A 27,601-nucleotide genomic window follows, 5' to 3' on the forward strand; every position below is an offset into this window, starting at 1 on the left:
ATGTCTTTTCATTTTTGTCACCTATGGAATTCCATTTTAAGATTATTGAAATTCCTATATGGCATTCAGTTCGTTTCAAGTGGAGTTTTTATATTTCCAAAATGCAAAAAATAGATTTTCACTTTTATTTTTTAAATTAAATTATAATTATAATATAATTGTAAAAAACTTAAGGCAAGTGTGTGTTATCTAGTACAAAGTGCCGCTTTATCTATTTCTGTTTCAGATTAATTAAATTCTATCTTATATACCTCTAAGAGGGATAGATCCTGGAGCGCTCATCTTATATCTTCTATGTATAATGTATCTTATCTATCTCTTAGAGAGACAGAGAGAGGGGTAGTTAGAGAGAGATAGATGCTTAGTTCGTATATATATATATATTCATATATCTTGGGTATATCTTAAAGAGAGAGTCCCAAAGCCCAAATTCCCAATTCCTAATCAATTTCGAAGCGTTTTGTCTTAGATTTGTTCCACCATTTTAGCCACATTCATTTGACTTTTAAGTGGTATGATTCAATATACAAACGGGTGTATATATATTTTTTTCCACTTTCGTTCCGCAACGAGTTCTTGAGTTTGGTCATGGCAAAAGCTATAGCGGGTTACTTGTTTGCTTTTCTGCTGTTTCGCTGAGCTGAGCCTGTTGACCAAGTCGTTCGACAAACTGCAATCAGATCAGGCGACAAAGAGAAACTGGTTTTTTGACACTCGACAACTTGGTGCTACGAGCCGAGAGACTCGTTCCTTAAGCAGTTGGCTGAATCATCAGTTAACATTAGCCAGATTTACATATGCTCAACTATTAGATAAATTAATGAAATTAACGTCATGCGAAAACGTGAGTAGAGTTTTTAATATTTTTTGCAGTGAATTTGTTTACACAAATTGTTATTTGTTCATATTTACAAGTGAACGAAACGATTTTCTTTCCTAGAAGCATTCAGCTTGGGCAAAAAACTTTTTTGGTAATAAAAAAGCTTAAAAAGAAAAGAACAAAAATTTAAATTTATTGGCCTATACCAATTGTTTATAGCCATACAAATTTTTGTTATATATTGCAAATAATAAGAATGTTTAAAGATGTGTTTATTCGATTGAATTGATTACCTGGGGTAAAGCAGAGAAAGAGACAGAAAATCTCTGAAAGAGAAAAGTTTCAGCTGTACGAAGACATTATTGGCGCACTGTAACGGCATTATCTGATGTGTCTAAGACTATTTCTATATATTTCTATAACACGATATACGTCTAGATTTTACTCTTCAGAACTACCATTAAAAGTGTGAGCTATATTTGAATTGTTTGTTTGTTTTGGCTAACAAGTTGGCTTACCAATTAGAATATCTGTATGCATATACAGTTAGAGTCACATAATCCAAATAAACATTACTTATGACTTCATATGGTAAGCTCTATCGTACAGTCTAGCTTCATATATACACACATATGTTTGTCTGCATTTACATGTATGTGTGTGTTTATATTGAATTGTGGCCCAATATTCGTGCAGCTGTTCCCATTTTCTTGCGGTTGGCTGCCTTCAAGATGCCTCCCTCCCTCTCTGTCTCTCTTTCTGTCTTTCTCCCTCTCTCATTCTGTCTTTCTCCCTCTCTCAATCTTAAATATTTGTGCTGATCTTTTGCTGCTTTGCTTTTCCTGTTCCAGTTCTCCACGTGTGTTTGGCTAAGCTTGCAATTAGCCATTGTGGCGGCAGCGATGGCGACGGCGGACCTGTTGGGCTCGCTTGCCAAATAAATAAGAGAAGAAGAAATGAAAAAACTCAACAACAGCAACAACAAATTTGCACGCAACACAAATGCAAAAATCAACATAATCAACACAATTCGTAGATCTAACGGTGTTTGTGTATCTCATTGGTACCATTGAGAAAACTTAAACCGGTTCCGTTTCGTTTGGTCGGTTCATTCGCTCATTTGCTCACTCGTTCCAACGTTCGTTCGTTCGCTCGTTCGCTCGACTTGCTCATTGAACCGAGTCTCTCTCACTCAAAGAGCGTGTGTTTGCGTGTATGTGTGCAAATCTCATTTGGCATGATCTAAGCAATTATTTAATATATACATGAGAATATATATATATATACTTATGGGCCCAAATCTCTTTTAAAGAAATGCAATAAATTAAAATCAACATTTCTTTTCAGAAAAATAAAAATAAACAAATTTAATTTTTGCCAAAGTAGCAACAATTTTTTGTTTACAAATTATAAAAACGAAAAGAAAAAACAAAGAAAATCATCGGAAAAGTTTAAGTGAAATTCTTGCTGCAGCTGCCAGCGATCAAAACGATCAAGGATATTCAGCTATATGCATATATAAATATATTTTGCCTAAATGCATAGGTAAAATATGGCATAAAAGGTGAGTGACAAAGCACAAATCATTCTTTTAGTTTTAAACTGCTTAGATATTTGGGCAACTGTATAAGTTAATATGAATAGAGTTAAAATTCCAAAGATACAAATTTTAAGGCTAATATTGTAACTTTCACGTGCATTACATCAAATATTTTATTTAAGAATAAAGCCAAAAGTAGTTTTCTCTGTACGTGGGGCCTACATTTGTTAATCAAAAAATTTTAATTTTTTTTTTTTTTTTTTTTTTTTTTTTTTTTTTTTTTTTTTTTTCGTTTTTATTTCTTTATTTTGTTGCAGCTTATTGTCTTAGACTCTATAGCGCATTTAGCTCTAAACCTTAACTAATGGGAGGGCAGATATGCCAATTATTTTAATTTTATTCTCAGTTCCAAGGTGGAAGATAAAGACGGATATGACGAGACATGATATGTCATTGCTTGTTATTATGATTTTATGATCGTACCTAATCCATTTTACCTGCTTTAAGAGCTGAGTGCAGAACAAAGCGGTCTCTTTTTCCCGATACTGCAAATCCAAAGAAATTATTCGATGCTACGTTTCATAACTCGAACGAATTTCTATAATTTTGATACAGTTCGTGAACCAGTTAGAGACTTCGATAGCTTTTGTTTATTATATTAGCATATAGCCAAATCTCAGTTGAGTTAAGCATGAATATGGTTAAGCTTCAGCTTCATTATTATAGTTTTATAAATTGCCGGCTCGATCGGCTAACAAGCTTCGATATTATGGCTATATCTGCAGCTTGAACTTTATTATTTGCAAAAAAATAGTGAATTAAAAACTTGTGCTATTTTAAACTATGTCATATCTGTCCCATGCCCATGAAAGTTTTCGTTTAGTTAGTTTGTTATTTATTTATTTCTCTTTTAATGTCAACAACAAATTTCGCAAGCTGCGTAAACTTTCAAGTGGAGGCATTGGGAAAATGTTTTATGTCATTAGCATTTGAATAGCTCATTTTGGTATATTACGTGATTTGTTTTCGATTCGAAAATCACACTAAATCGCAGAAGAAACCAAAAAGCCAAAAAAACTTCAATAAAAGACGGTGTCAGCGAAAATATCAATCATAAACAAAGTCACAAGAGCAACTATTGTTGAAAGCCAAAGCTTAGGCCCAAAATGATTTGGCTGAACACGAAACACTCACAAATATCACACACATACACCTACACACTCACACACACATGGTAAACTTTTCAAAGTAGCAAAATGTTTGCCTGCTGCCAACAATCAAGGCATGTGAAAATGTGTGGAAAATCGATTAAAACAACGTAATGGAAAAACTTGAAGCTACCTAAACACAACGACAACAACAACAGAGCGAATTTCTTTTTGTCAGCCCACAAAAATGTGCGCTGTCAGAACCTTCAATCAAAAAGGGCTCGACGTCTATTAGCTGCTTACACGCTTTAACCAATTCTTTCGGCATTCGCTGAAACATACGTAATACCTATTTGAACAGTAATTCTCAACATTATCCAGATATGATTGGGCTTTAGTTAATGTCTTTTTTTTGTGCTTTGCTTTCAACTCATTTTTTGTGGCCTAGACGCACCTTTGTATTTCTTTCTTTCTTTTTCGTTTAGGCCTAAAACTTTGGCCCTGCATTACAATTAAGTTATATAAAATACGTGTGTGTGTGTTAAATATTGTTGTAATCATCGAATGAGTTTTTGCAATTGTCTAATTACTAATAAAAGCTCACAGTAAATTAATGTTTTTTTTTGTGTAAATTGTGAAACATGCGCATTGGCTTAGCAGGAAATGTATTTATAATCAGAAAATAAAATTGAAAATGAATCTGTTTTCCTCAACACTTAAATTATGAAAACAGTTACATCATGAATGTGCAATGTAATTGCTCTGATTTTGGCTGGATAATTTGGAAAATTTCATATAAATACTATTATTAACATACGATGCAATCAAAGTGTTGCCTCAATCTCAATTAGAAATGGAGGTGAACATGATTAAATAAAGGCAGCTTTGGGTGTTTAATAGTACATGAAAGCAGGTTAATTTATTATTTTTTCAAATTTTCAATTTTTTTCTGAAAATATTCACCCATATTAGCGGAATTTGGGTGGAACCGACTTGGGCAATAGACCAGAACAGTTTATTTAAGTTATATAATGTAAAATATACTTATATATTAAAGGAGTTTATATTGATAAAGGAAAGTAAATAAAATATTCAATTTATTTATTAATTAAAACAAGATAGTGAGAGAGCGGAAAGAGAGAAAAACAGGCAGAGAATGAATTTTATCTAAAAGTGGAGTTTACAAGAAACTTTTAAACAAATATAATTTACCTGTAAAACAAATAATGTTTCAGTGGGGAATGGGGAGAATATAAGCACTTTAAGCCTTCGGTCACATTTTCCATTTTCAATGCATATGAGAAATAACCTAACTAAACTCCAACTAAATAATATTCCTTTTATAACTTAGCCTATTTTTATTCCTGCCATGCTCAAACTATAAAATCTTGATAAGTTTTCAACTAAGCCTTATCATCATTCATTAATTTAACGCTCTGCTTAACCGCAAAGAGCTGAAAACAATATAGATGCAAAGTATAAACCAAAGCGCAGAACTTCAGAGGAAGTAAACAAAAAACAACACACACACACAAAACACTTAAAGTTTGCCTTTCATTGGCGTTGCCCATTTGATGTGTTCTGTATTTGGCCACGGCCTGCCTAAAAATTTTCCATTTCAGTGGCCATTAAAAGCTCATAAAAATAACTAGACGATGTACTTAAAATTTAAGTTTACAAACTGCCTCGATTTAACATGGATTTTCAGGCAGCTTTAATGCGATTTGAAAATGTAAGCAAAATTAAATTAAAATTTAAGTACACAACTAGAACTTGATTTTATATTAAAATTGGATTTTTGGCTTTAACAAAGCACAAAAAAATTAAATAGAAATGGAAATAAAAAGTTTCATTTTCATGTGCGAGTCTGGTTTTCGTGTCTCATTCTCAGTGTTGGGAGAAAGCAGCTGGCGTTGACTAAAACTAAAATAAAAAGAAAAAAATAGTACTAGACCTTAGTTTTCGACTGTTAAACACCCTGTACTTTATGAAAGCTGCCATATACATTGAAAATGAATGTCAGTATGATAAATGTTTTTATTTATGAATATTGATTTTTATATAAATTTAGAAAAATACCTAATGTCGTATGGGCGAAAATAATATAAGCGCACAAAATGTTAACTTACATTTAGATTATGTGACTGAGCATATTTATTCCCAAGCTCGAAAAGTCAAATAAGAATGGGAGCCCTCTTCATATTAACATTTGTATTGTTGTTTCATGTATTATACTTTTCGGTACCTAAGAAAGTTTCTTTCTTTACTTAGTGCTTACTCATTATGTGAAATATTTGCATTTCTGATAAAAGAACTTCTTGGAGGAGTAGAGCTAAGCTGCTTCTTCTATGTGCACACCAAAATGTATGTTATGTCTTTATATATATGTATATATATGAATATACATTGTCAGACAAAGCCAACCTTAAGCTTGATATGCCCTCTTACATAGCTGACTGCAGGTAAAATAATTACACACCTCATTCACATGGGCAACAACAACACAAATAATAATAATAATAATTTTACTTGTGTAAGTTCAACGAAACTACAAAAACAATTCAACTACTGTGCGTATCTCTATGTGTGTTTCTGTATCTTTAGCTATGTATCTGTATCTGTATCTGTGCATTTGTATCTCTCTTGTGTGTCAGCTGACAGTTGAAACAGATTTAGGACACAGCTATTCACCTATTTATTTAATTTTTGTTATGGCACAACACATCGCAAATTTTTTGTGTGTGTTAGTGTGTGTGTGATTGCTGTTACTTTGTCGCATGCTTGAATTTCACAATTTTTTTAGGTCATATTAATATATGTGTTTCTTGCTATTTGTTATTGTTGCAACTGCAACTCGTGTCGTGTTTATCTAAAACTAATTTGGGAAAATATGAACACGATTTTTCAAAATGGGTCGCACAATTAAAACGAGTTGGAAAAAAACTTCTGTTTGCAGTTTTCGCATGCCGGAAGTGGGCTGATAATGAATTCCAGATAAGTCATATGGGGAGTCTCTCGAAAAAAATGTAGAAAAAAATTGTTTTATTGACAATAGCGCAAATTGCTGAATTCGCTGCCAACAAAAATTCCTAAAAATAATTATAATTCCCATAAAAAATTTGCATATTTATTGGCATTTGCACATATCCAGAATTCTGAAAACGTACTCAAATGGATGGAAAAATAAAGTAATATAAATATATGTAACTCAATCAACGAAACGATTTTACGCTCCGCTTTTTGAATTGCATTTGATTTGCATTGCAAATAAAGTTGAAAATATGTTTTATACTGATTGAACAGCATTTTCGATAACGAGAAGCACTTGTTTAATATGATAAACTCTGTACTTCAAAGCGAACTATAATTAAAATCTATTCAAATCAAAGTTTCGAATTAGCCTTATGCGCTTAGATGTTGTGAATGCCCAGCATTCACTATATCCTGAACGCGTTGATTTTGTGGAAATGCCTAGGCAGAATGAGGCGTAGCAGACCGTGTAACGAGCTGAGTCAACATAGTCATGCTTCTCTGTCGTCTGTATGAACTTATCTCTTAACCGCAAAAGCTAGAGATTTGAAATTTTAAATGCATATCCTCATATGCCATACGCAGAAAGAATTTTTCGATAATGTATTGCATTTCCTTATTGTTAATAGTAAAGACTTGAGCTGATATATACAAATTACCACGCTTCTAAAACTTATTATATTATAAACATCTGCGCAGTATTCAAGGTATCTCCCTGTCCGACACTCTCGATTAGAACACTCTTGTTCTCCTTGACTCAGTTTAAGCAGTATTAATTGCTTGGCATATTTTCGTGTACTTCAGCACAGTTTCAAATAAGAATTGTAATTGCACATCAATTAAGAACTGACATTCGAATAATGTTTGCTAACACTTAACGTATTCACTTAAGAATTGAACTTTATTTAATTTTTTTGTTGCCGAAACTTGACTCGAGTGTATATTAGTAATAGGTTTGACTAAGATTGAATAAATATATGGACATAAATATTCAATAATTATCATCATTTTCCATTTGATGTATGGCATAAAGTTTATGATTTTGAATATTTCTCAAAAGAAAACATTGAAAATAGATTGCAAACTATTTTTGCATCTAAAAATAATAAAATACATGCATATTTGCAACACATGTAGAACACAAGTTGGAAAAATGGAAAACAATTTGAAATTGAATTTGTTTGGAATTCAAAATGAAAACTGGAATCAATTGAACTAATGTAAGCGATATAAAACCAATTGCTAAAGATAACTTAAAACTTTGCATTAGTGTTGAAGTTTATCTTAACAATAATTTTGCTTGACTATAGAGTTCAGTTCACATTTATTGAACAAATATAGGGAATATCCTCAACACTCTAGAGCTAGTTAAATCGCATCATGAGCACTGTAAAAATGCTATTTTTGTGTTGGATCATTGACTGCAGACTGCGCGGAGGCATTTGTATCTTGTATGTCTAGGCTGTATCTGTAGCTAATCCAATGAAGCTCTCAGCTCTCATATGCAAACAAACAGTACGTAAATAGAACGAGTCGAACAAGGCAAAGCACTTGCCACGAAATGCTTTCTGTGGCTGCTGTTGCCTGTTATAATGTCGACTTGATCTATCTTTGTAATCAGCTCACTATCTGAGCTGTTTTTTGTTTGTTTTAGTAAATACAATTCACATAACGGCGAGCCCTCGTAAAGCAATAAGACCAACTGCAGTAGCACACAGCAGCTGCCAGTCGAATACCCTGCAATTTGTTGGATAATCGGGTGGCATAGTTACTTAGAGTAGTTGGAGCAGCCCAAATGGCAGTGACTTATAGTTTCTAGCATTGATTTTATCTTTAAGAATATTTGAATCTATTACAAAATACACTGAAAGAAATGTTTAGATATACTTCAAATGATTCAAGTTTTCTTTAAGCTTTGATTATATACATGTTTCATATTTTTAAGTATTAAAAACTTTAGTCTATCTGCGCCATCTCACGCTTAGACTATATACAAGCATCTACATCATTTACAGAGTATCTTCTAGTCGAGTACTTCCCTTCTTGTGCAGTTTACCTGTTTTGTTTGCTTTCTCAAGTTTCCTATGAAAGCAAAGTTTCTTATATAGTTTTAGCCTATGAATTAATATTGAATATAACAGTTGAGGGCACTCAACGTCTCTCATACGCTCATTCGTCGCAGGTTCCGTTGTTGTTTCACTATTGTTTGTTGTTTTTTTTCATCTTAATGGTAAATTTATTTATAATCTCAATGCGGACCGTGTCGACGTGTTGTCAGCCTCCTACGACAAAAATTTGTCTGTTGCTGTGCCACGTTTTCTATACGGTTAATCAGAGTATGTGTGTGTACGCGAGTGTATGTATTTAAGCTAAAAGTTATTTTTGTGTATTGGTAATCCCACACACTCACAACACGTGCCTTAAGGCACACACACACACAGATTTGTACAGTGTCAAAGTTGTCGTTCTTTTTGCTGCTATTTCTCTTTCAAATTTTGTTGCTAATTTAATTATATATATTGTTTTCAGCAATGCATATTTTATAAACAAACGGAAATGCTCACGTTTGTTTACCTTATAAAACAATTGACGCACATTTTGACAATGTTTGGCCAGCTGACTGTGGTAAAAGCGAAATTGGCCCAGCTTTAGATAACCAACAAAATAAAGAAGGAAAATAAAATAAATTTCGCTCTTGAAAATCTGAAGAACCGCAAACAAGGCATAATAATTCGCAACTTGTTTTGTTGCCATAAAAGGAAGACTCGAATCATTTGTGACGTCAAACTGCAAGCGGCGCACAAAGAGAAAGACCTTGGTATCAATAGGCTACATTACGATTATTTCCATTCCTGATAGGGGGAAGCGAATGTGCGCATTCGCTTTATGACGCTGCATTCTTATAAAGAAATACTTTCGGCACACACACATAGACAAACGCATGCTGATTTACTTAAGCTTTGACGTCACACTTTATGAGCGCTGTTTACCCGTGAGAATCGCAAATCTCATCTATTTACTTGACGAATGTCGTCGAAAATAATATGTACTATTTGCGTAGGTGCGCAAAATGAAATCCGGGCAAAGTATCCTAAAAGTATGCAATGCGAAAATGTTTACTGATCACATGTGTGCTGCATCTAAGGATGTTAATGTATCTTAAACTAAGTGGGAAGCTAACAATCTTCAATCTTTCATCTTTACTTTTGTGCCCTTTATCTTACATCTGCTGTTTATTTTTTATGCTCTATCTCTATTCTCTCTTCTATTTTCCCGCCTTCATTTTCCATCTTCCAACTTTTATAACCCTCTTTGAATGAAATTAAGTCTCAGAAAAGACTAGAAACAAATCTTAGACTTGGCAGCTGAAAAAACCCAAAGCTAATATAGAACTAATTGCCATGCAAAATGTGCCGCACTCTTTTCATTTTATATTTTTCATACTAAACATACATATAAGCGTATATATATATGTGCATATATAGATTTATCAGTAGATCACAGATCACGTCCTTTGCGGTTTATTCCATAGTCTGACTATCAGTTCACTGCTGATGCGAATCACGCACACAAATCCCGCTCTTCTGTCTGACTGTCTGTCCGTCTGTCTGTCGGACAGGTTCGTCGTCAGTCTTTTGCTCTGTGCGCGTACATTGAACCTGCGCACCAACTGAATTGAAGTCTGCTGATTGGCTGATGTAATTAAATAAGAAAATGTGATAATCGGAGTCTGCTTACATACTAGAATCTCTATGCTGGCAAGTGCAGACTATAAGGTATGTACATAAATTTTGAATGGGAAGTCGAGTGTATTAGTGTAAATATAACTTGAAGTTATATGTATTTGTAGTCTGTATAGCTCGAGAAATAGATCAAATTTAACGGGTAGATCTCGTAAGGTGCATTAGAAGTTTTAATTAGACTATAAACGGGTATCAAGCAATCGGTTATATAATTCTGAAACGTTTTAAGCTGCTTTAATGCCTCGATAGAGAACATAAAGTTTTTATAGTCGTGATCAGCCCGAAGAGGTAAGTCTCTATAGCAAAGTTTCTCTGTTAGTCCCCATCTATTTTTCTACATGTCTGTCTATCTATCTGTCTCTCTGAAGCTACGAATGATGTCAGCTAAAGACAAATTGAAAATATAAACTTTATACTCTTGAACTTGAAGCTTAAGATAGTAAATTTCGAATCTTAAATCTCATATGATCATTAGCTTAGAAATATTTTCAGTTCAATATATCTGACCCCACTCAGAATTGAAGCTTCTATCTTAGCAAGCATCAAGCAGTCTGTTTTTACTCATTTCTTATTCTGTCCACACTCAGTGTGAGATTGTTCTCAAGATTAGTTGTATGTGTGTGTCTGTTTAACTTTTGGCTAAAATGGTAAAGGTCATTAATGTGCAAAAAAAAAAAAAAATAAAAGTTTTCAAAGCCACTTTGAGGCTCCAAATAAAGAAACTTGTTTGAGCAACCAACTCGTAAATTGTCCAGCAGGTTGGCGCTTTCAATTCAATTCAATGGGGCATGTGTCATGCTCGCTTTGAGTCTCGACTGTTTTGTTTCAATTCATTTCGTATTTTGCTTTTATTTTTCTGCCTTTTGTAATTCACTTTTTTCTGAGATGTTTAATTGCCCGTTCGCTTAACTCATTCTGGTGGCATTTTTAGAATCCTAATGGATACTTCGTACGGAAAGTGAATACAATAATTGCAGCGACAAAACGAATTTCGAATGTCGATTCGAAATGCATTGTTGGTTCCTTCCTATAAAGTTGAAGCAGTCGCTTCTGTAGTACACTACGACTATATATATATTTGTATATATATGTACTCATACCATATATAAGTTTGTTCATACAGGAAGTTAATTTGCAAAACTTGTTTTCTTTTTATTTTGATTCGCTTGCTTTTTGCTGTATTTGCATTAGCCGTGAAGCATTAAGAGAAACAAACTACGGACTTTCACAAAGCATCTTCGCTGGCAAATTCTACCTTACCTTGGCTGTATACATATATTAAAATGGCAGCAAGTCTATATGAAGTGGTTTTAAACGTGATTCTTAAGCTTGAACAAGAATTTATTGCATGTTCTTTAATATCTAAGTCAAGGCTGTAAGCGAACAGGTTCAAAATGAATTCAAAGTGAACTTATTTTCTTTGATTCTTTCGGCAACTAAATCTTATGGAGATCACAGGAGATTACTTAACAAGAATCAGACTTCTTCAAGGGTTTTTAGTTTACTGAATCCCAAATCAAATCATATATACAAGTTTTATATACCTCATTCCACGCTTCTCAAAGTGGAGTAAGAAGGCATTTCTTTGAGTCATGGGACTTACTCAACTCTATTATATACATTCTGACTGCATAAACAACTGCAATCGATATGTCTAGACAAAGCATCGTAAAAAACTTCATTTTTGAGTCACTGATTCGAAAAGCAAATGCCTGAACTGCAAGTTGTCTCAGGCAGAAAAATGTTCAATTTATATTAAGTGAGTAAAAGTTGGTCAACTCAGTTAATGAACCAAACTTTTGAATAATTGGTTCGTGCAGATGAACTGAAATTAAACTGAATTAAACTGAGCAATTAATACTCGCTGGTTCCTAAACATAGAACAAATGTCGTTTGTGTATCGAAGTAATCTGATTCAAATACAAAAATCTACCCTAAAACGGAACGTAATATGATTGGATATCAGTGAATTCACCTGAAAATAGTGAACTACTTATGGTTCCCTGGTTCTTTAACACGAAACTATGAAAAGGCTTTCGTTTATTATAATGAAAAATAGTTTAAATACAAAAATCTCGAATTTACCTTAACAAAAAGTGAACCACTTATGATTCACTGGTTCTTTAACACGGAACCAATAAAACCCTTTTGTAAATTTCAATCAAAAAAAATGTTTTTGTTCTGCGAATTTCAAAGATTGTTTGTCTTCTTGAAGATAAATTTGTTCATTTATGAGATATCTTCATGCTGATAATGAGAGCAAGTGATAAATGATATTTGCTGGCACTCGAATATTCCATTTGTTGCTAATTGATAAGAGCGGGACAGACGGAACTGAACGGAACGGAACTGTGCTGATAATTATGCATATTGGGACAGCAGCTGTTCCCATACTCTGCAAACAAAGTATTTGAAAACAGTTTCTTTGTTTCAGTCTGGCCAAAGTCTTCCTCTTTTCTTGCTCTTCTTGCACGTCCGTTGATTTACATAAATATCTGTAACACATTTGCGCAAATATAAAATAGAAAAACTGTTGCCTGTCGCGTACAAGCAGCAGTGGAAGCAATTACGAAAATATATTCTATAAACAAGCTGATAAGAGTGCGGACATTTTGAAAACTAAACAATTAGAATTATGGCGTCGCATCGTGTCCAACAGATACAGATACAGATACAGATACAGATACACTTGCAGCCATGTATAGCTAACTAAGTACCTATTCGTAGTGATATACGAGTATGCATGGAGCTGTACTCTGCTTACTCTACTTGTGTAATGCCGCATAACCTCGACCGTTTTTTACTTGACATTGACGACTTGATAATCTCCTTCCAGGGAGGGCATGCACGCACTTTTGTTTCTTGCTTTGTTTTAACTTTTCCATGGCTAAAGCTCTGAGTAAACCTTAAACCGGAAAATCTATTGTGTGGGTAAGCTTCATGTTTTAGCTATCTACAACTATCGCCAACTCTGTACTCAAAATTATGTTGGGCAATTTACAATGAACAGCTCGAGTAACACCAGCTTATACTCTAACAGCAGGTCTCATCTAATTTGTCAAATGACATGATCTAAGAAACTCAGCAGTCGTTGATAGTTAACTTATTTGAAACGATGTGTTAATCATTTACATAAATAAACTGTGAACTGGCTAAAATCCTATACTATGTATCCCAACTGAAAGCTAAACGGCGTTGGCTCTGTATAAAGAGGGGAACTAATATCCGAAGAGAACATACTTATTCATAATGATGTGAAAATGTGGAAAAAGTGGAATTAAATTCTGGTTCTGCATTTGATTGGAAATAATTTATTATAATTGTTATATATGTATGTATGCCGTATGTATATAATTGTGTGAAATTTTAATCGAAGCATGAGTTCATGAACCAAGGTCTAACGATGGGGGTTGCCGCTAGACGTAAACAGTTATCACTTTTTATGGGTTTTCCAATCAATTTGTTTACTTTCAACTCTTGCGCCTAGTTTAAATTATTTCTTTCTTTTAATAAGAACATTTAGTAGAACATAAATTGCATAGTTATAATTATAATATTTATTTCTGAGAGATATTTTTGGTACGATTTATTCTGAATAATTTTTGATTATTTTTATATAATTTACTTTTGATTAATATTTGCTTTACATTTATATTGTTTTATATTAAATATAATAGAAGCGTATTACGTATTTTTACGTATTGTTCGGCGATAAGAATTAACATTGTCAATTCGAGTATTAAATAAGCATTCGGGCAGCATATATTTATTGAGATAAGAGTTTTGTTAGATTATAAAGTTGCTTGACTTTCTGACCCACATTTATTTGAATTATCAGAATGTCAAAAATACATTGAGTGCATTTTAATAAGATTAATAACAGTACGCTAAATGCGTAAATGCCGAGAGGCAATTTTCGATTCTGTGTCATTGTTTTTTCCCAAATCCCCAAGCGGAGCTTAAGATGTATTATTTATTGTTTCATCTATACAAAACATCAATCAGCTCATAATTTTAATTCACACTTTAAGCTTGTTTGAAAGAGGCATTACTGACTGTCTACTCGCACTCTGAAATACTCTGTTCAAGCTATTTTCGTTAGATATTGTAAGTAAGCCAATAAACTCTTTTTGCTGATGAGAACCGTATTATAAGTGAACTCTTTTAAGCACAGCTTCGAGCTGAAATCTACCTTAAATATTGCATATTCTTATTCAGACATATTCGAAATAAAGTATATAGGCTAATCACATGCATATTCCAACTGCTAATTATAAACCAGTTTGAATATTTTCGGAGTTGAACACAATGAATATAATAATTTGGTTTCCCAAGCAAAGGATTTGTTGCCAAATTCGTTGTTGGGCACCAATTAAATTTGGCTAAATGCGGGCTTTTCGCTGATTTCGCTTTCGCTACTTTAAAGGCTTTATATATATACATATATATATAAATCTTTTCTTGTTGTTTATTTAGACAACTGCAATCTCTCGAGTTGCGAAATGTTAAAAGCGCCCCTCAATGCTCCCATTTGCTGCAATCGAGACATTTGTGCATTTAGTTGAAGTTTTGGAAGGCTTTCAAATACAGCTCCATGGCACTGTGCATTTGTAGTGCTGTTGTTGTCTGAATGCGAGGGGCTTCGCGCACATTGTTGACGTGCTTGGCCACCCACCACCCACCACCCAAATGACTCCCGGAGCACAACGCCAACGGAGCATTGTCAGTTAGATGGAGTGTATCGGATTACAGTTCGCTTGAGACAGTGTTTGCTTGGGGAGTAGGCAGGGAGTAACTAATCCTCTTAACCAGTTCCCAACATACGAGTGTGCGTGTGTGTGAGTGTGAGTGTGTGTCTGTCTAACGCAATGCGCAATACGCAATTTACAATTACAATTGTAAAATTTATGATTATTTTTAATTGTGCAAAAAGTCACATGTCACTTTGAATGTGCTACACAAACACGAAGATCGTTCGTTGGCTTTGCCTCGCCTTTGTTTTGTTATTGCTCAAGATCTGTGTGTTTGCTCTCTCCTACTTCTCTTCTCCTCCTCCTCCACCTTCTTCTGGAGTCATCTGCTCATTGAGGGTGCACGCAAAGGTGGCACCTGACTCATTCGCTGCGAGTTGAACGAACGGCCAGCTGCGGCTTTGCAGCTGGGCCTCGCAGTTGATCTTGTTTGGCGAAATGCTTTTGCCTTTGTTCTTGGTTTTGCTTATGCTTCTGCCCAGCATTGGCCTCGATTATTGGCAACGGTACAGTTAGCCAGAGCTCCGTTAATCATGAGCCTCAAACGCTAAAGCATTCACTCGTTATTTTTTTATTTTTTGCATATTGGCATTAAAATTTGTTCAAATGTGGTTCCGACTACGGGTCTGACGGGCATATGACCAGCAGCTGGGCGTGTTTCTTAATGTATCTATAGCTGCAGGCTGTATACATAGAGCTCTCTTGCTGTATTTGTATCTGCATCTGTAAGTCTCTATTTGAATATCTTTTGCTATATCTCTAGCTGTATCTGTATCTGTATCTTTTGATATGCTTATGTTGGATCTGTGCTTTATATATGACTATCAAGCTGTATCTATATCTTAAGGTATCTGTATCTCTATGTTGTTTGAGTATCTGTTTCTATTACGGCATCTCCAGAAACCGTTGTGTTTGCATATCATATCTGTATCTCAAAAAGTATCTTAAGCTCTAACGACGTCTATATTTGTGGCCATTGGTAATTGTGGTACAGGTTTTGGCCAGCTTTGAAGGCCGTGCGGTTCCACATTGGTTGACAGTGTCATGCCTAACTGGATTACATGTATGTCATATGAAAGTTATGCAAAAATAAATGACAATTAAGTTTCAAGCAAATTATGTTGCAAATTGAACGTGAAAATGGGCAACACACAGCAAATTGACTCAACAACATGACTTGCACTTAATTAATGCTGACCTATCGCAATTTGAATATCTAATATTAGCGATTGTTAATTCACTCTCAGAGCAATTAAATTTATAGTGGCAGCAGTAGAAGTGTAAAACAATTTGTTTACAATTTTATATAACATTTTTAAATAATCATTAATAGAATCTATAAATTTAAATGAATTTGTAATATTCTTTAAAGCAATATGCATATATTATATTACTAATTATTATAATAAACACATTTGATTTGACGCTGCTCTTGTCAAGGAAATGCCTAAACTGTGTTCATAGCGGGAATTCAGCATCCTTTAACCAGCAATGAGTTGTCATGGGATGGCAACATTGTTGCCGGTGTTTCATGTAGACTAATCTGACAAGTAAAAAGAGATGGCAGCTGCCATGACTTTATCAACTTGGAAAATGGCTGGCAAGTTTACAGTAAAAACATTTGAATTAAAGCTTACAGGGCAGAAGAGAGTGAGAGAGAAAGAGTGAGAGCGAGAGAAAAAGAGACTAATGGAAATATACAGATAGAAAGAGATAGAAAGGGAGAAAGACAGAGAGACAAACAAGAGGGCGAGACAGAAGGAAATAGAGAGAGAGAAAAGAAGGGAAAGACAAAGGAGAGAGGAAGAGGGTGAGAGAGAGAAACGGAGAAAGAGAAGGAGAGAGAGAGGCAGAAGGGAGAGATATAGAAAGAGAGACAAAAGGAGACAGAGAAAGTGAGAGAATGAATGAGGGAGAGAGACCGAGAGAGAAAGAGAGAGAGAGAGAGAGAGAGCGATCGAGCGAGAGAGAGAGCAGGAGAGATAGAAACAAGGCGAGCGAGAGATGGAAAAAACGACAGAAAGAGGGAGAAAAGAGAGATACTAAATGGAATTAGAGATGAAGTTGTCATCATGGTGTAGTATCTTGCAACCTTACAAGACACCTTAAGCTTAATAAAATCATATTGTTATTAAAGCTTCCTCAGGGAAAACAACAAATGTAAACAAAAAATGTAATTGAACAAATGGTTGCAATATACTTTATAAAAGAGAAACCGCAAATCTCTGTTGATGGCCACATTTCCTCTTGTAGGCTCGTCCGGCAGACAGGCAGAAAAAATATTACGTCAAGTAACATAATTTCGACCATAATCGATGTCATGAAAAACCCATCAGCTGATCGGCAGCTGGTCAAAAGGGGCAGCTCCCAGCCAACTTATCGCCGCTGGGACAAACTTAATGCTTCACATTATCTTTAATTGCCAAAGAGTCAAGTGGATTCATAAGTTGATTTCATGTCGCTGCTACTTTAGTACTTTCACCTGACATTCTGGGGTTCCAGTTCATAAACATATCCAAAGTATAATTGCTTTTGGTTCGGACTATGCTCAGGTTGTTTCCCCTATTGACTTTATTTCATATAACTTCATAGTAGAAATGTGCTCGTTTTAGCTATAATATTTGACTTGAAAAAAAAAAACTAAATAGAATATGCTGATTAAAGAATTTTCTTACTGTTGCGTCAGGTATCGAAAAGATAAAACCCGATTTCAATGAGTTCACAGCATAAGAACAGCATTCAGATTATTGAGCTAAACTGGAATATAAAATGAAGATTTCAAGCTTGAGTTGACTCGACGCAGACTGAACTACTGTCCCACTGACAATATGATTACACTTAAGTTTAATGCCCCCAAAAATACGATAACTGTAAATTGAATTCTACTTTTACATTTGTATCTCCAGAGTTAAGTGCTTCAAAAAACGTGTTCTCTTTGATAGCCTTCTCTCTCCCTGTCTCTGTCTTTGTGGAAAAGAGATTTTCAATTATAATCCATCAATATTGATGCATTTAATTCATTTTGTGACTCCTCCATTTGGGACACACGGACTAGCCGAGCAAAAAAAATCGAAAAATTGCATTGGCCTCTTGCCAAAAATGCAAAAGAAGCAACTGAAAAGCGAACAAGAGGAATTTATAACATTTTGTCATTGGAGGCTGCTCGCAGATGCGAGCGAAAACATTTTTGCTGTGACACGAAAAATGGAAAGCATGAAAGCAATAAGCTGAAGCATTTGTGGGTCAACACGAATAACCAAATAGAATATATATAATACTATAGAGTATGTAGGTAGTGGGCACGTTTAGGGCTACGGCAAGCTGTGCTCAGGGTGCATATGCATTAAGAGCGGCACATAATTGGTTAACTGGTTCAGTGGGCAGTGGGCGGAGGCAGCGGCAGCGCCTGACAAAGTGCAATCCGGCCAGAACATTAGCCGGGCATTTGCCCCAAAACAAATGGGTCAGATTGGAAGCCGTAAATTACAGTTAAGCGCCGCAGCCGTACAGAGAGTAGTGCCAGAAGTTAGCTCCGGCAAATCTTCAATTAGCCATGCAATTTACATGAGCTAACCCCAGCTGGCGGGGATCGGAACAACAGCGAACAGCAGGTGGAATGTTGGCCATTTGCTGATTTTCATATTTGCTTCGGCCGCGTTGCTAATCGATAGCCCTCTGCAATGACCAAATACGGACACACACGCACACACATACATATATATATATAAATTTATATATATATATATGATATATGTGAATGTGGGTGTTGTGGGCGTGTTCAAGTGCTGTTGTTGCTATAGTAGTTGTAGCTGTTTTGCCGCTCTTTGCTGAGCCGCATATTAATGAAAGGGAAATCAGCAGCTGACGTCTGTCGTGTCGTGTCGCGTTGCGTCGCGTCGACGCTTGCTACTGCGTCTTTTGTTGCCAATTCATTCCCAGCCAGCAGCGCTCGACTCGTCCTCAGCCCTTTTTAGAAACGAGTCCACAGCCACACATGGTCATATAACGTGTGTATTTTTAATCTGAAACGGCACCAGCCTCAGCCTCAGCCTCAGTCTCTGCCATTGTCAGCCTCGACTCGAGCTGCCTCACATATACAGTTCAGTGGTTCAGTAGGTGGGCTGGGCTGGGGGGAGGTGTGGTGTGGTGTGTTTGGCACCACTAAAGTGCTGACTGCCTGGCGTCTTCCGTAATTATATCGCAGCCAGCCAGCCCGCCAGCATGTGCAGCAGCTCATGGCCACTTGTCGTGTTGGCTGGCACAAAGATTTAAGGCACAATTAGTCGTGCAATAGAATCCAACACTTCAGGACACCCGGAAGTCAATTGTACAAGAAATGTGCGTATGCTATAGTCCCCCCTATCCTGTCCCTCTGTCTCGCTCTCCCATCACTTCTATAGAAACGCGTAGTCTTCATTCCGATTATGCTCTTGACTTCTGCGTGTGCGACAAGAGCACAATAAATAATTTGAGCCATGTGCTAAGGCTGCTGCTCATAGTTCTGTCTGTGTTTCAGATGGCTTCCAGTCAGGCCAAGTGGGTGGCTGGAGTGGGACTTGTAAGTCTCTGTCAATTGTCACTTCATTTGTATTTCCAAACGCATCGCATTCCTATTTCTTTAATTACTTTTCCTTCACATTACGTGCAATGTTTTAAGATCGTGCGATAAAGTTAATGAAGCGCCTAATACATCATTAAATAGAAACTCTTTGATGATATAATATTGCTAATACAATTGGAGATTAAATAGATGGAATCGCATTATATCATAACTTCTTTATGGTTTAGCCAAACTGAATATTTATTAATTAATAATTAATTTGGTATATTCCAGTTACTCAGTGCTTGCTGTGCATTGACATATTTTAATTTGAATTTATTTTTTAAATTTTTTGAATTTAAAACTAAGGAAATATAACCTGCTATATAGATAATTTCTTATCTACGCATTTTGTTACATAATACTAAAGCAGCTGTAATTAGTGATATTGATATTGATATATATATATATTTTTATTATCGAACTTGTATAATAAATTATTTTGCTTTCGTCTGCTTTTCTGTTGCTTGCAGTGAAATGCCTATAGCCTGAGGACGGGAGAAAGGCAAAAGTACTGATTGAATGGTCGTGGAATACGGTTCGTTTTATAACGTAAATGCAACATTATGTCAGCCAAGAGAACATCTACACAACATACACATACAGAGCAGTATACGAATCCCTCCTTCGAGCAGGAGTTCAGTCCAGCCACAGCAGCAACAGCAGCAGCAGCAGCGGCAACAGCAACTACAACAAACAAAGGCACCGCAGGCCCGGTGACAACAACTGGAACTGGAACTAGTTCGGGCACAGGCGCAGGCACAGGCATCGCTGTCGGCACCGGTTCCATCTTAGGTTCAGGTTCAGGTTCAGTTTCAGGCGTCTGCACGAGCGATGCAGAGGCGGGCACAGCACATCGCAAAGGTCACAGGTGAGCAAATGTGCAACACGACAGCAGACATTAGTCAAAGCGTTTCCTAGACCCAAAAACGCGACCATTTACATAAATTGACACCTTTGCTCGTGCAAACAGAACTCCAAATTATCGTATTCGATCCAATGGGGCGGCGGCTGTTCTGTGTGTAATTAGGCCTGGGGTTGAGCAAATTGTCTGCAGCTCGTGCGACATCAATAATTCATTGCGGATAGACACAATCGATGGCAGTCGATTACGGCGACTCGGTCAAATATTGAAATATTGATAGAGCATTCAGAGGCCACCCTTGTCAATGCACACGTCGAGTCAGGGCCAGGCCAACAAGCCCCACAAGCAGCTAGGCAAATAGGCAGCCAGGCATGTGAGCCTCTTGGCCACATTCAGTTACTCCGCGAAACGGCTGGCTGGTTGGTGTTGGGAGATTGCTGGGAGATGTAGCTGCAGTTGCCAATGGCGAGAATTGGCTTTCGGCCTGAAAAGAAAAGCCTTTGTTTGACATTGGAATCAAACATTGCAAATGCCCTGTCCTCGCTGCAGTCCTTCGATTGAATTGAATTGCCGCAACCTAGAACTTGCTCGTAGTTCTAGGTCAGCCAATTGAGTTGGTTCAATTTGTTGTGATCTCTCAGCAGGTCGTACTTTGCGGCAAATGTTACACAACAATACCAAAAGTGCTCACCAAATATTTTATATAAGTTTTAATTTGACATCATTTTTGTTGTGCGCTTCGGATACTAATTGTCGGTGCCGTTCGAGTTTGAATATTTAGCCCTTCGCACAGACTGTGTTGTTTTTTCTTCATGAAATTCAGATGTAGTTTTTCAAAATTTTGTACCCAGATTTCTAAAATAATTTTAACTTAAAAAAACCTCTCGAGCGATCTTCAGGAATGAACACAGACTATAGTTTGTGATTGTAGTCAATAATCAGGGTTTTTTTTTGTTATATTTGCCGCTCGATGCCATAGCTTCAGGAAGTCAATTCATATTGCGAAGGTATTTGATCCGTATATTGTCCTGATTGTTCTGAACTGTTTTGTAATTAGTTCATAGTTACCTTAACGTTAAAACGTCAAATTTTTCAAAAAATAAATTTAAATTGCAGTTTTTCAACCTTTTTTCCTCCCATCGAGCCTTACACTAAATTTCGGACAAGAAAAGTCATGACAATTGTGTGGCAAGCTACTGTTTGGTCCAGGCGCTGATCGATTTGTCTACTTGCAGGCGACAGGAATCAATGTACCAGATGACAGGCCTCTATTCGGAGACGAACAGCGGCGACGACAGCAGCATAGATGCCACCCAGGACAACTCACATGTGGGTGAGCTGTCCAAGCCGGCGACGCTGGCCACGACATCGGCGGTCGCTATGGATAATGCCGTCCTCAAATGCCACAGTCGACAGCCATCTGCCGCGGCAGCAGCGGCTGCAGCTGCAGCAGCAACTGGCAAGTGCGCCAATGGCGATCATCAGCGAGACGACGATGAGGATGAGGAGCAATTCCGGACGCGCGATTGTGGCATATTGAATTGTCGGCCGTATGGCATTCAAAGATTCGCTAGAATCAAGATATTCGTGCTGCTGCTGTCGTTGCTGGTGATGATGCAGCAGGCGCTGAGCTCTGGATACATCAACTCCGTGATTACAACCATTGAGAAACGCTTCGAGATACCCTCCAGCTATTCGGGTCTCATTGCCTCTAGCTATGAGATCGGCAATGTGATAACCGTCATCTTCGTCAGCTACTTGGGCAGCCGTCGACATATACCAGTCTGGATTGGCATCGGTGCCGTGATCATGGGCATCGGTTCGCTGGTGTTCATGGTGCCGCATTTTACAGGCGAGCCTAATCCGGGCATTGCGATCAAGAACAAGAGCAGTGACAACATTTGCCGCAGCGCTCTAGTACGGGATCAAGACATGGACCTGGGTAGACTTTCCAGTGGTCTCTCCAATCAGCCGCTTGCTCCACACACACTTCGCGAGGACAACTGCCTGGAAGGTAAAGCTTCCACGACAGGACCCGTGCTGCTCTTTGTACTCGCCCAACTGTTGCTCGGCTGCGGAGGCAGTCCGCTCTTCACGCTGGGCACCACTTATGTGGATGATCATGTGCGAACCGAAAGCTCCTCGATGTATATCGGCTGTATGTACAGCATGGCAGCCTTTGGACCAGTCGTTGGCTTTCTGCTTGGCGCCTATTTGCTCTCCTTTCACATGGACTCACTCTCATCCATCATCATATCCATAAGTGAGTATATTTTTTACATCTTACGCCTTAACCTAATCTTCAATCCAATCCAATGCGTTGCAGCGCCTGGTGACCGTCGCTGGGTTGGCATGTGGTGGGGTGGCTTTCTGCTCTGCGGCGTCATTCTGCTTGTGGTGGCTGTGCCGTTCTTCTCCTTTCCCAAGGTGCTGACGCGCGAGAAGAAAAAGATACGTAAGAGCAGCGTTGTGCAGCTGACATTGCCGAACAATTCGGGCGCTGCTGCCACGGATGAGTTGGGCAAGGTAAAGAAGGAGATTGTTGCTGTAACGAGCAAGGAGGAGGAGGCAGTTACGCCACCCAAGGTGGATACCGGCTATGGCAAGGACATCAAGGATATACCGCAGTCCATGTTACGCCTGGTCAAGAATCCCGTCTATATAGTTACCTGCCTCGGAGCTTGCATGGAACTCATGATTGTCTCTGGCTTTGTCGTATTTCTGCCGAAATATCTGGAGACACAGTTCAGTCTGGGCAAAAGCCAAGCAAACATATTCACCGGCTCGATCGCAGTGCCTGGCGCCTGCATTGGCATCTTCATCGGTGGCTGCGTGCTGAAGCGCTTTCAGCTCAAGCCGAAGGGCGCCGTACAATTCGTGCTCATTACAAACGTTATCTGCCTGGCCTGCTATGCGATGCTGTTCTTCTTGGGCTGCGACAACCTGAAAATGGCCGGCACCACGATACCCTATTACACTAAACACGGCTCGACGCTAGACCAACCGTTCCAGGTCAATCTGACGGCCGCATGCAATTTGGGCTGCGAGTGTCTGACCAGTGAAGTGGAACCTGTTTGCGGAAACAATGGCCTGACCTACTTTAGCCCCTGTCACGCCGGTTGCACTGCCTTCTCGTCCAGCTCCAACTACACTAACTGTGCCTGTGAGTATGCCTCGCTTGCTAATAACTAAATCGTTATTTAAACTGCTCTTTCCCGTGTTCTCCCAGGTGTTCACGCGAACATTTCGAGCAACATTTATCGGGGCGCCGGCGGTAGCCAGGCTCAGGCATTGAGTGCCAACGAGGACTTCGCTGAGGTCACAGTCGTGCCGGTGGCCACTGCTGGACCATGTGCCACGCCCTGCCGCACCATTTACCCCTTCCTAATACTGCTGTTCTTCATGACTTTCATTGTGGCATCCACCCAGATGCCTTTGCTAATGATTGTGCTGCGCTCTGTATCCGAGGAGGAGCGCTCCTTTGCTCTGGGCATGCAGTTCGTTATATTCCGGCTTTTTGGCTATATACCAGCGCCTATACTCTTTGGTAATCTCATTGATTCTACTTGTATCTTGTGGAAGTCGTCGTGTGGGGAGAAGGGCGGTCGTTGTCTCATCTACGACATAGAGAAGTTTCGTTACAAGTAAGCTCAGCAATTCAATATACCCGACTGCAGCTTATTTACTCTTGTTTCTCTTCAGATACGTGGGTCTGTGTGCCTCTGTTAAGATAGTAGCGCTGTTTATCTTCATTGTGGACTGGTGGCTCGTACGCAGGCGCAAGCAGCTCGAAAAAATGAAGCCACTGAATGCAAGCGATCCCATCATCGGATCCATCATCAGCTTGGATAAACGTAAGTCAAATACTCAGCTTATACGTGGAGTCTTCCCGAAATGTTAACAAATGTTTATGTATTTATGTTGCAGTATTTGAGGAGAAGCTGACAGGCGGGGACACGAGCACTGCTTTTGTGGCAGGCAATGGCGAGCTAATTATCCCAACAGAGATATTGCGGCACTCTCGCAACGACTCGCGCACCATGCAGTTGGAATACTGGTAAGCTTTGGACCTAAGCAACGCTAATGCCGCAACTAATTGGAATTCTTTGCAGCTATGACAAGTGTGGACAAGTGCTACCAGCAGTTAACAGCTGCCATGTGCCGCAGACCAAATCGAAGAAGCATTTCCGCAGCGCTTCGTGTGATGTGAAGATGATCAAGAGCTTTGCCAAAGACCACAATGTGGCTAGCAGCGTTGCAGACGCCGCTGGCGATAAGTTCAGGAATCTTAAGAAGCTGCAGTCACACACACGTAATCACTCCACTGATCTGAATCCTCATGATGTGCGTCACAAGACTTTGCGCGACGATCCATCGTTGCCTATACGCTTTATACAAAACCAGCTGCGACCACAGGACTGCGCCGAAGAGGATGATGATGACGAACTAACCACAGGCTGTGGTCATTTCGTTAAGAAGCATTCGCGCAATCATAGCTATGATCAGATCTACATGCCCAACAATATACGCTTTGATGCAGACTTCCTGCGCCATCCACACTCACATCACAGCAACCCCAAGAAGAATGTCAATGTGCTGAAGAACGTGGTGGCTGATGCCAGCAAGGTGAAGAACTCCAATGAGATGGAGGGTAGCAGTGGCTCGCGTTGCCACTCGCGGACCAATTCCAAGGATCTGAACAGTCAAGTGGCCTTAGCTGAGTCATCGTCGAGTGGTCTAAGTATTCTGCGTCATCGTCGCACCAACTCAAAAGACCTTAACTACAGCATCCTGCCCTCTGGCAGCAACGTAGAAGTTCCAACGGTAGCACCGACTAATGTCCATGCCACAGGTGCCACACAGAACCGAGCAACACAGCAGCAACAGCAGCAGCAGCAGCAGCAACAGCAGCAGCACGCGAGAAATACGTCGCATCACAAAATCCAGATCGATGATGATCGTAACGAGCTAATTAACGATAACGATGATGAGGATGAGTCAAGTTCAATTCGCTTGTAGTTGCGATAGTTCAACAAGTTCCTGTGCGTGTAGTTCAGCAATCTCAACAAATGTCTCACATAGCTTTAAGCTGATTCGGCTTGGAGCACAGAGATGCCTGTGCTAGCATTCCAAGTGTGCCTCCAATCTCAAGCAAGGAATCACAAACCCTATGGCAGACTTTATAATTTCCTTAAAAGCTGAAACCAGCTACTGTACTTGTACTTACAACCAAGTGTTCAATTGTACTTTCCTTGTAGATAACAAGAAATAATCTTTTATACAATGTTTCAAAACGGTTCACAGAAGTTCACATTTGGAGCGTTGCAACAATATTTATAAATAGTTTATTTATTGTGTAAGCATATTGTAGATTCGTATTGTAGTCTTAGCTCCTTGTGATAGGCATATTTTATATTGTATACGTACCATTTACATTATAAGAGCTATTTGACTGTTGTTCCTCATGAGTCGACCTAACAGTTAATCAATAGTTAATCACAATGTGAATGATTGAATTATCCCCTATAGAAACAGTCCGCTCAGCTCTGACCAATCGGACACATGTCGCCAGCTGCCAAAGTTAAAATTTAATTTGAATTCATGTTATCCGATGAGAGCTCCCTCCCTCTAAAGAACATACCTACTACAATATAAAATTCCAGACTATTAGATCGATGTAAACAGTTCACGATTTTATATATTTTAATCCAAAAGCTTTTACACTGTGCAAATCTCGGTTTCGAAATGCGAAATGCGAAATTTTTGATGTGCAAACATTTTGACTGCGGCACTTTAAAGCATAGAAAGAAAATAAAACAATAGAAAATTTTGAAAATGCAGCTGAACTAATATATCAATATTTTAACAATTGTCAATGGAAATTGTGCTGTGAAATGATGTGTGAGTAATGAAAATAAAACGTAATAATAATAAAACACAAAGAATGTTGTTGAAAACATAACGAACGCAATTAATAGAATATATTAAAAGTAAATTAACTACAAAAATGCAATTTATATATATATATATATATATATATATATATATATATATATATTTTATGTGTATATGTTGTACAAAATTATATAAGGAATTCATATCAGAGCAAACACAGATTCCGCTCGAGTCGAACATAGAAAGCGTATATTTTAGAAAGTTCGACGAATTCCTTCATTTCATGTTTTCAACAATCGATTGGAGCCACGTTTGAATACAGAGAGTGTCGTACTTTAGCGATAATGCCTTAAATATATCAATTAATTATACACTAAAGAAATGCATAGAGTTAGCCAGTAAGTTAGCATACACATAGTTAGTATCTGTTTGGCTAAGTATAGTTAGTATCTGTTGGACACCTATTGGACAGTTGCATCTGTTTATTGACGGATTGTCAAAGCTTTCCCATTGCATTCGTGTGATTCCCCAATCCACTCGCTGCTATATTCAATTATTTTCGAAAATATTTAGAATACAACTAAAGTTTACACAAACATCGAGTCCCAACTCACATTAATATAAACCCAGCACCCTTTCGCCCTCCACATCCCTTCCCGCAGCCAACCTCACGTGCTCTACAATAGATATGCAATTATACAAAGATATGATATGATATGATATGATATAATATATGTACAATTATAAATGGATTTTATGAAACACACCGTTTAGCGTATTTCAATATTAGGTGCGAGTAAATTAAACATAAATCAAGAATTATTTAGCACTTTAAGAAATGCATATTTTTATTTTAGTGAAAATATTGAATTAACAATATGAAATAATACATGAAATGAAAACATGAGACTATACAAACAAAATAAATAATAAATGTACTAGGCAAATGCAATGTTGTGTTTTTATTTTTAACTTTGTCCGAAATTACAAAATATATTGTTGTCAGACTTCTTTTCAGACTACCCTCGCATATATTTTGTATCTTTTGCTTAAGTAATTATTTCTGGTATTTAGAAAACTCAACTAATTGACTTTAAAGTAAAACCAATAAAAGCGGTTTTACAATTGAAATCAAATATAAAATTTAACGAAAGGCAATGATTACTTTGGCTCACCCTAATACAGCCAATATCAAAACCTAGACGAGAG

The 27,601-nt window shown here is 37.6% G+C and overlaps 1 protein-coding gene across 3 annotated transcripts; it reads left to right on the plus strand.

The window, feature by feature from the left end:
* Nucleotides 1-2,234: 2,234 nt before the first annotated feature.
* On the plus strand, nucleotides 2,235-26,455 carry LOC111596979 (solute carrier organic anion transporter family member 5A1). Of its 3 annotated transcripts, XM_023311461.2 has the most exons (8): nucleotides 2,235-2,384; nucleotides 20,106-20,503; nucleotides 21,733-22,760; nucleotides 22,824-23,660; nucleotides 23,727-24,141; nucleotides 24,200-24,351; nucleotides 24,425-24,554; nucleotides 24,610-26,455. In XM_023311461.2, exons 2-8 carry the CDS (start codon nucleotides 20,199-20,201, stop codon nucleotides 25,514-25,516), a joined length of 3,774 nt encoding a protein of 1,257 aa, XP_023167229.2. In that variant the 5' UTR covers nucleotides 2,235-2,384; nucleotides 20,106-20,198; the 3' UTR covers nucleotides 25,517-26,455. The 3 variants fall into 3 exon arrangements, with proteins under 3 accessions (XP_023167229.2, XP_030080232.1, XP_023167230.2); XM_030224372.1 differs by lacking the exons at nucleotides 2,235-2,384; nucleotides 20,106-20,503 and adding an exon at nucleotides 20,901-21,504 and having other exon boundaries at nucleotides 21,614-22,760; XM_023311462.2 differs by lacking the exons at nucleotides 2,235-2,384; nucleotides 20,106-20,503 and adding an exon at nucleotides 20,901-21,504.
* The last annotated feature ends 1,146 nt before the right edge of the window (nucleotides 26,456-27,601 follow it).

Source organism: Drosophila hydei, unplaced genomic scaffold (genome assembly GCF_003285905.1).
Source record: "Drosophila hydei strain 15085-1641.00,03,60 unplaced genomic scaffold, DhydRS2 tig00008114-arrow-pilon, whole genome shotgun sequence".
Lineage (NCBI taxonomy): Eukaryota > Metazoa > Arthropoda > Insecta > Diptera > Drosophilidae > Drosophila > Drosophila hydei.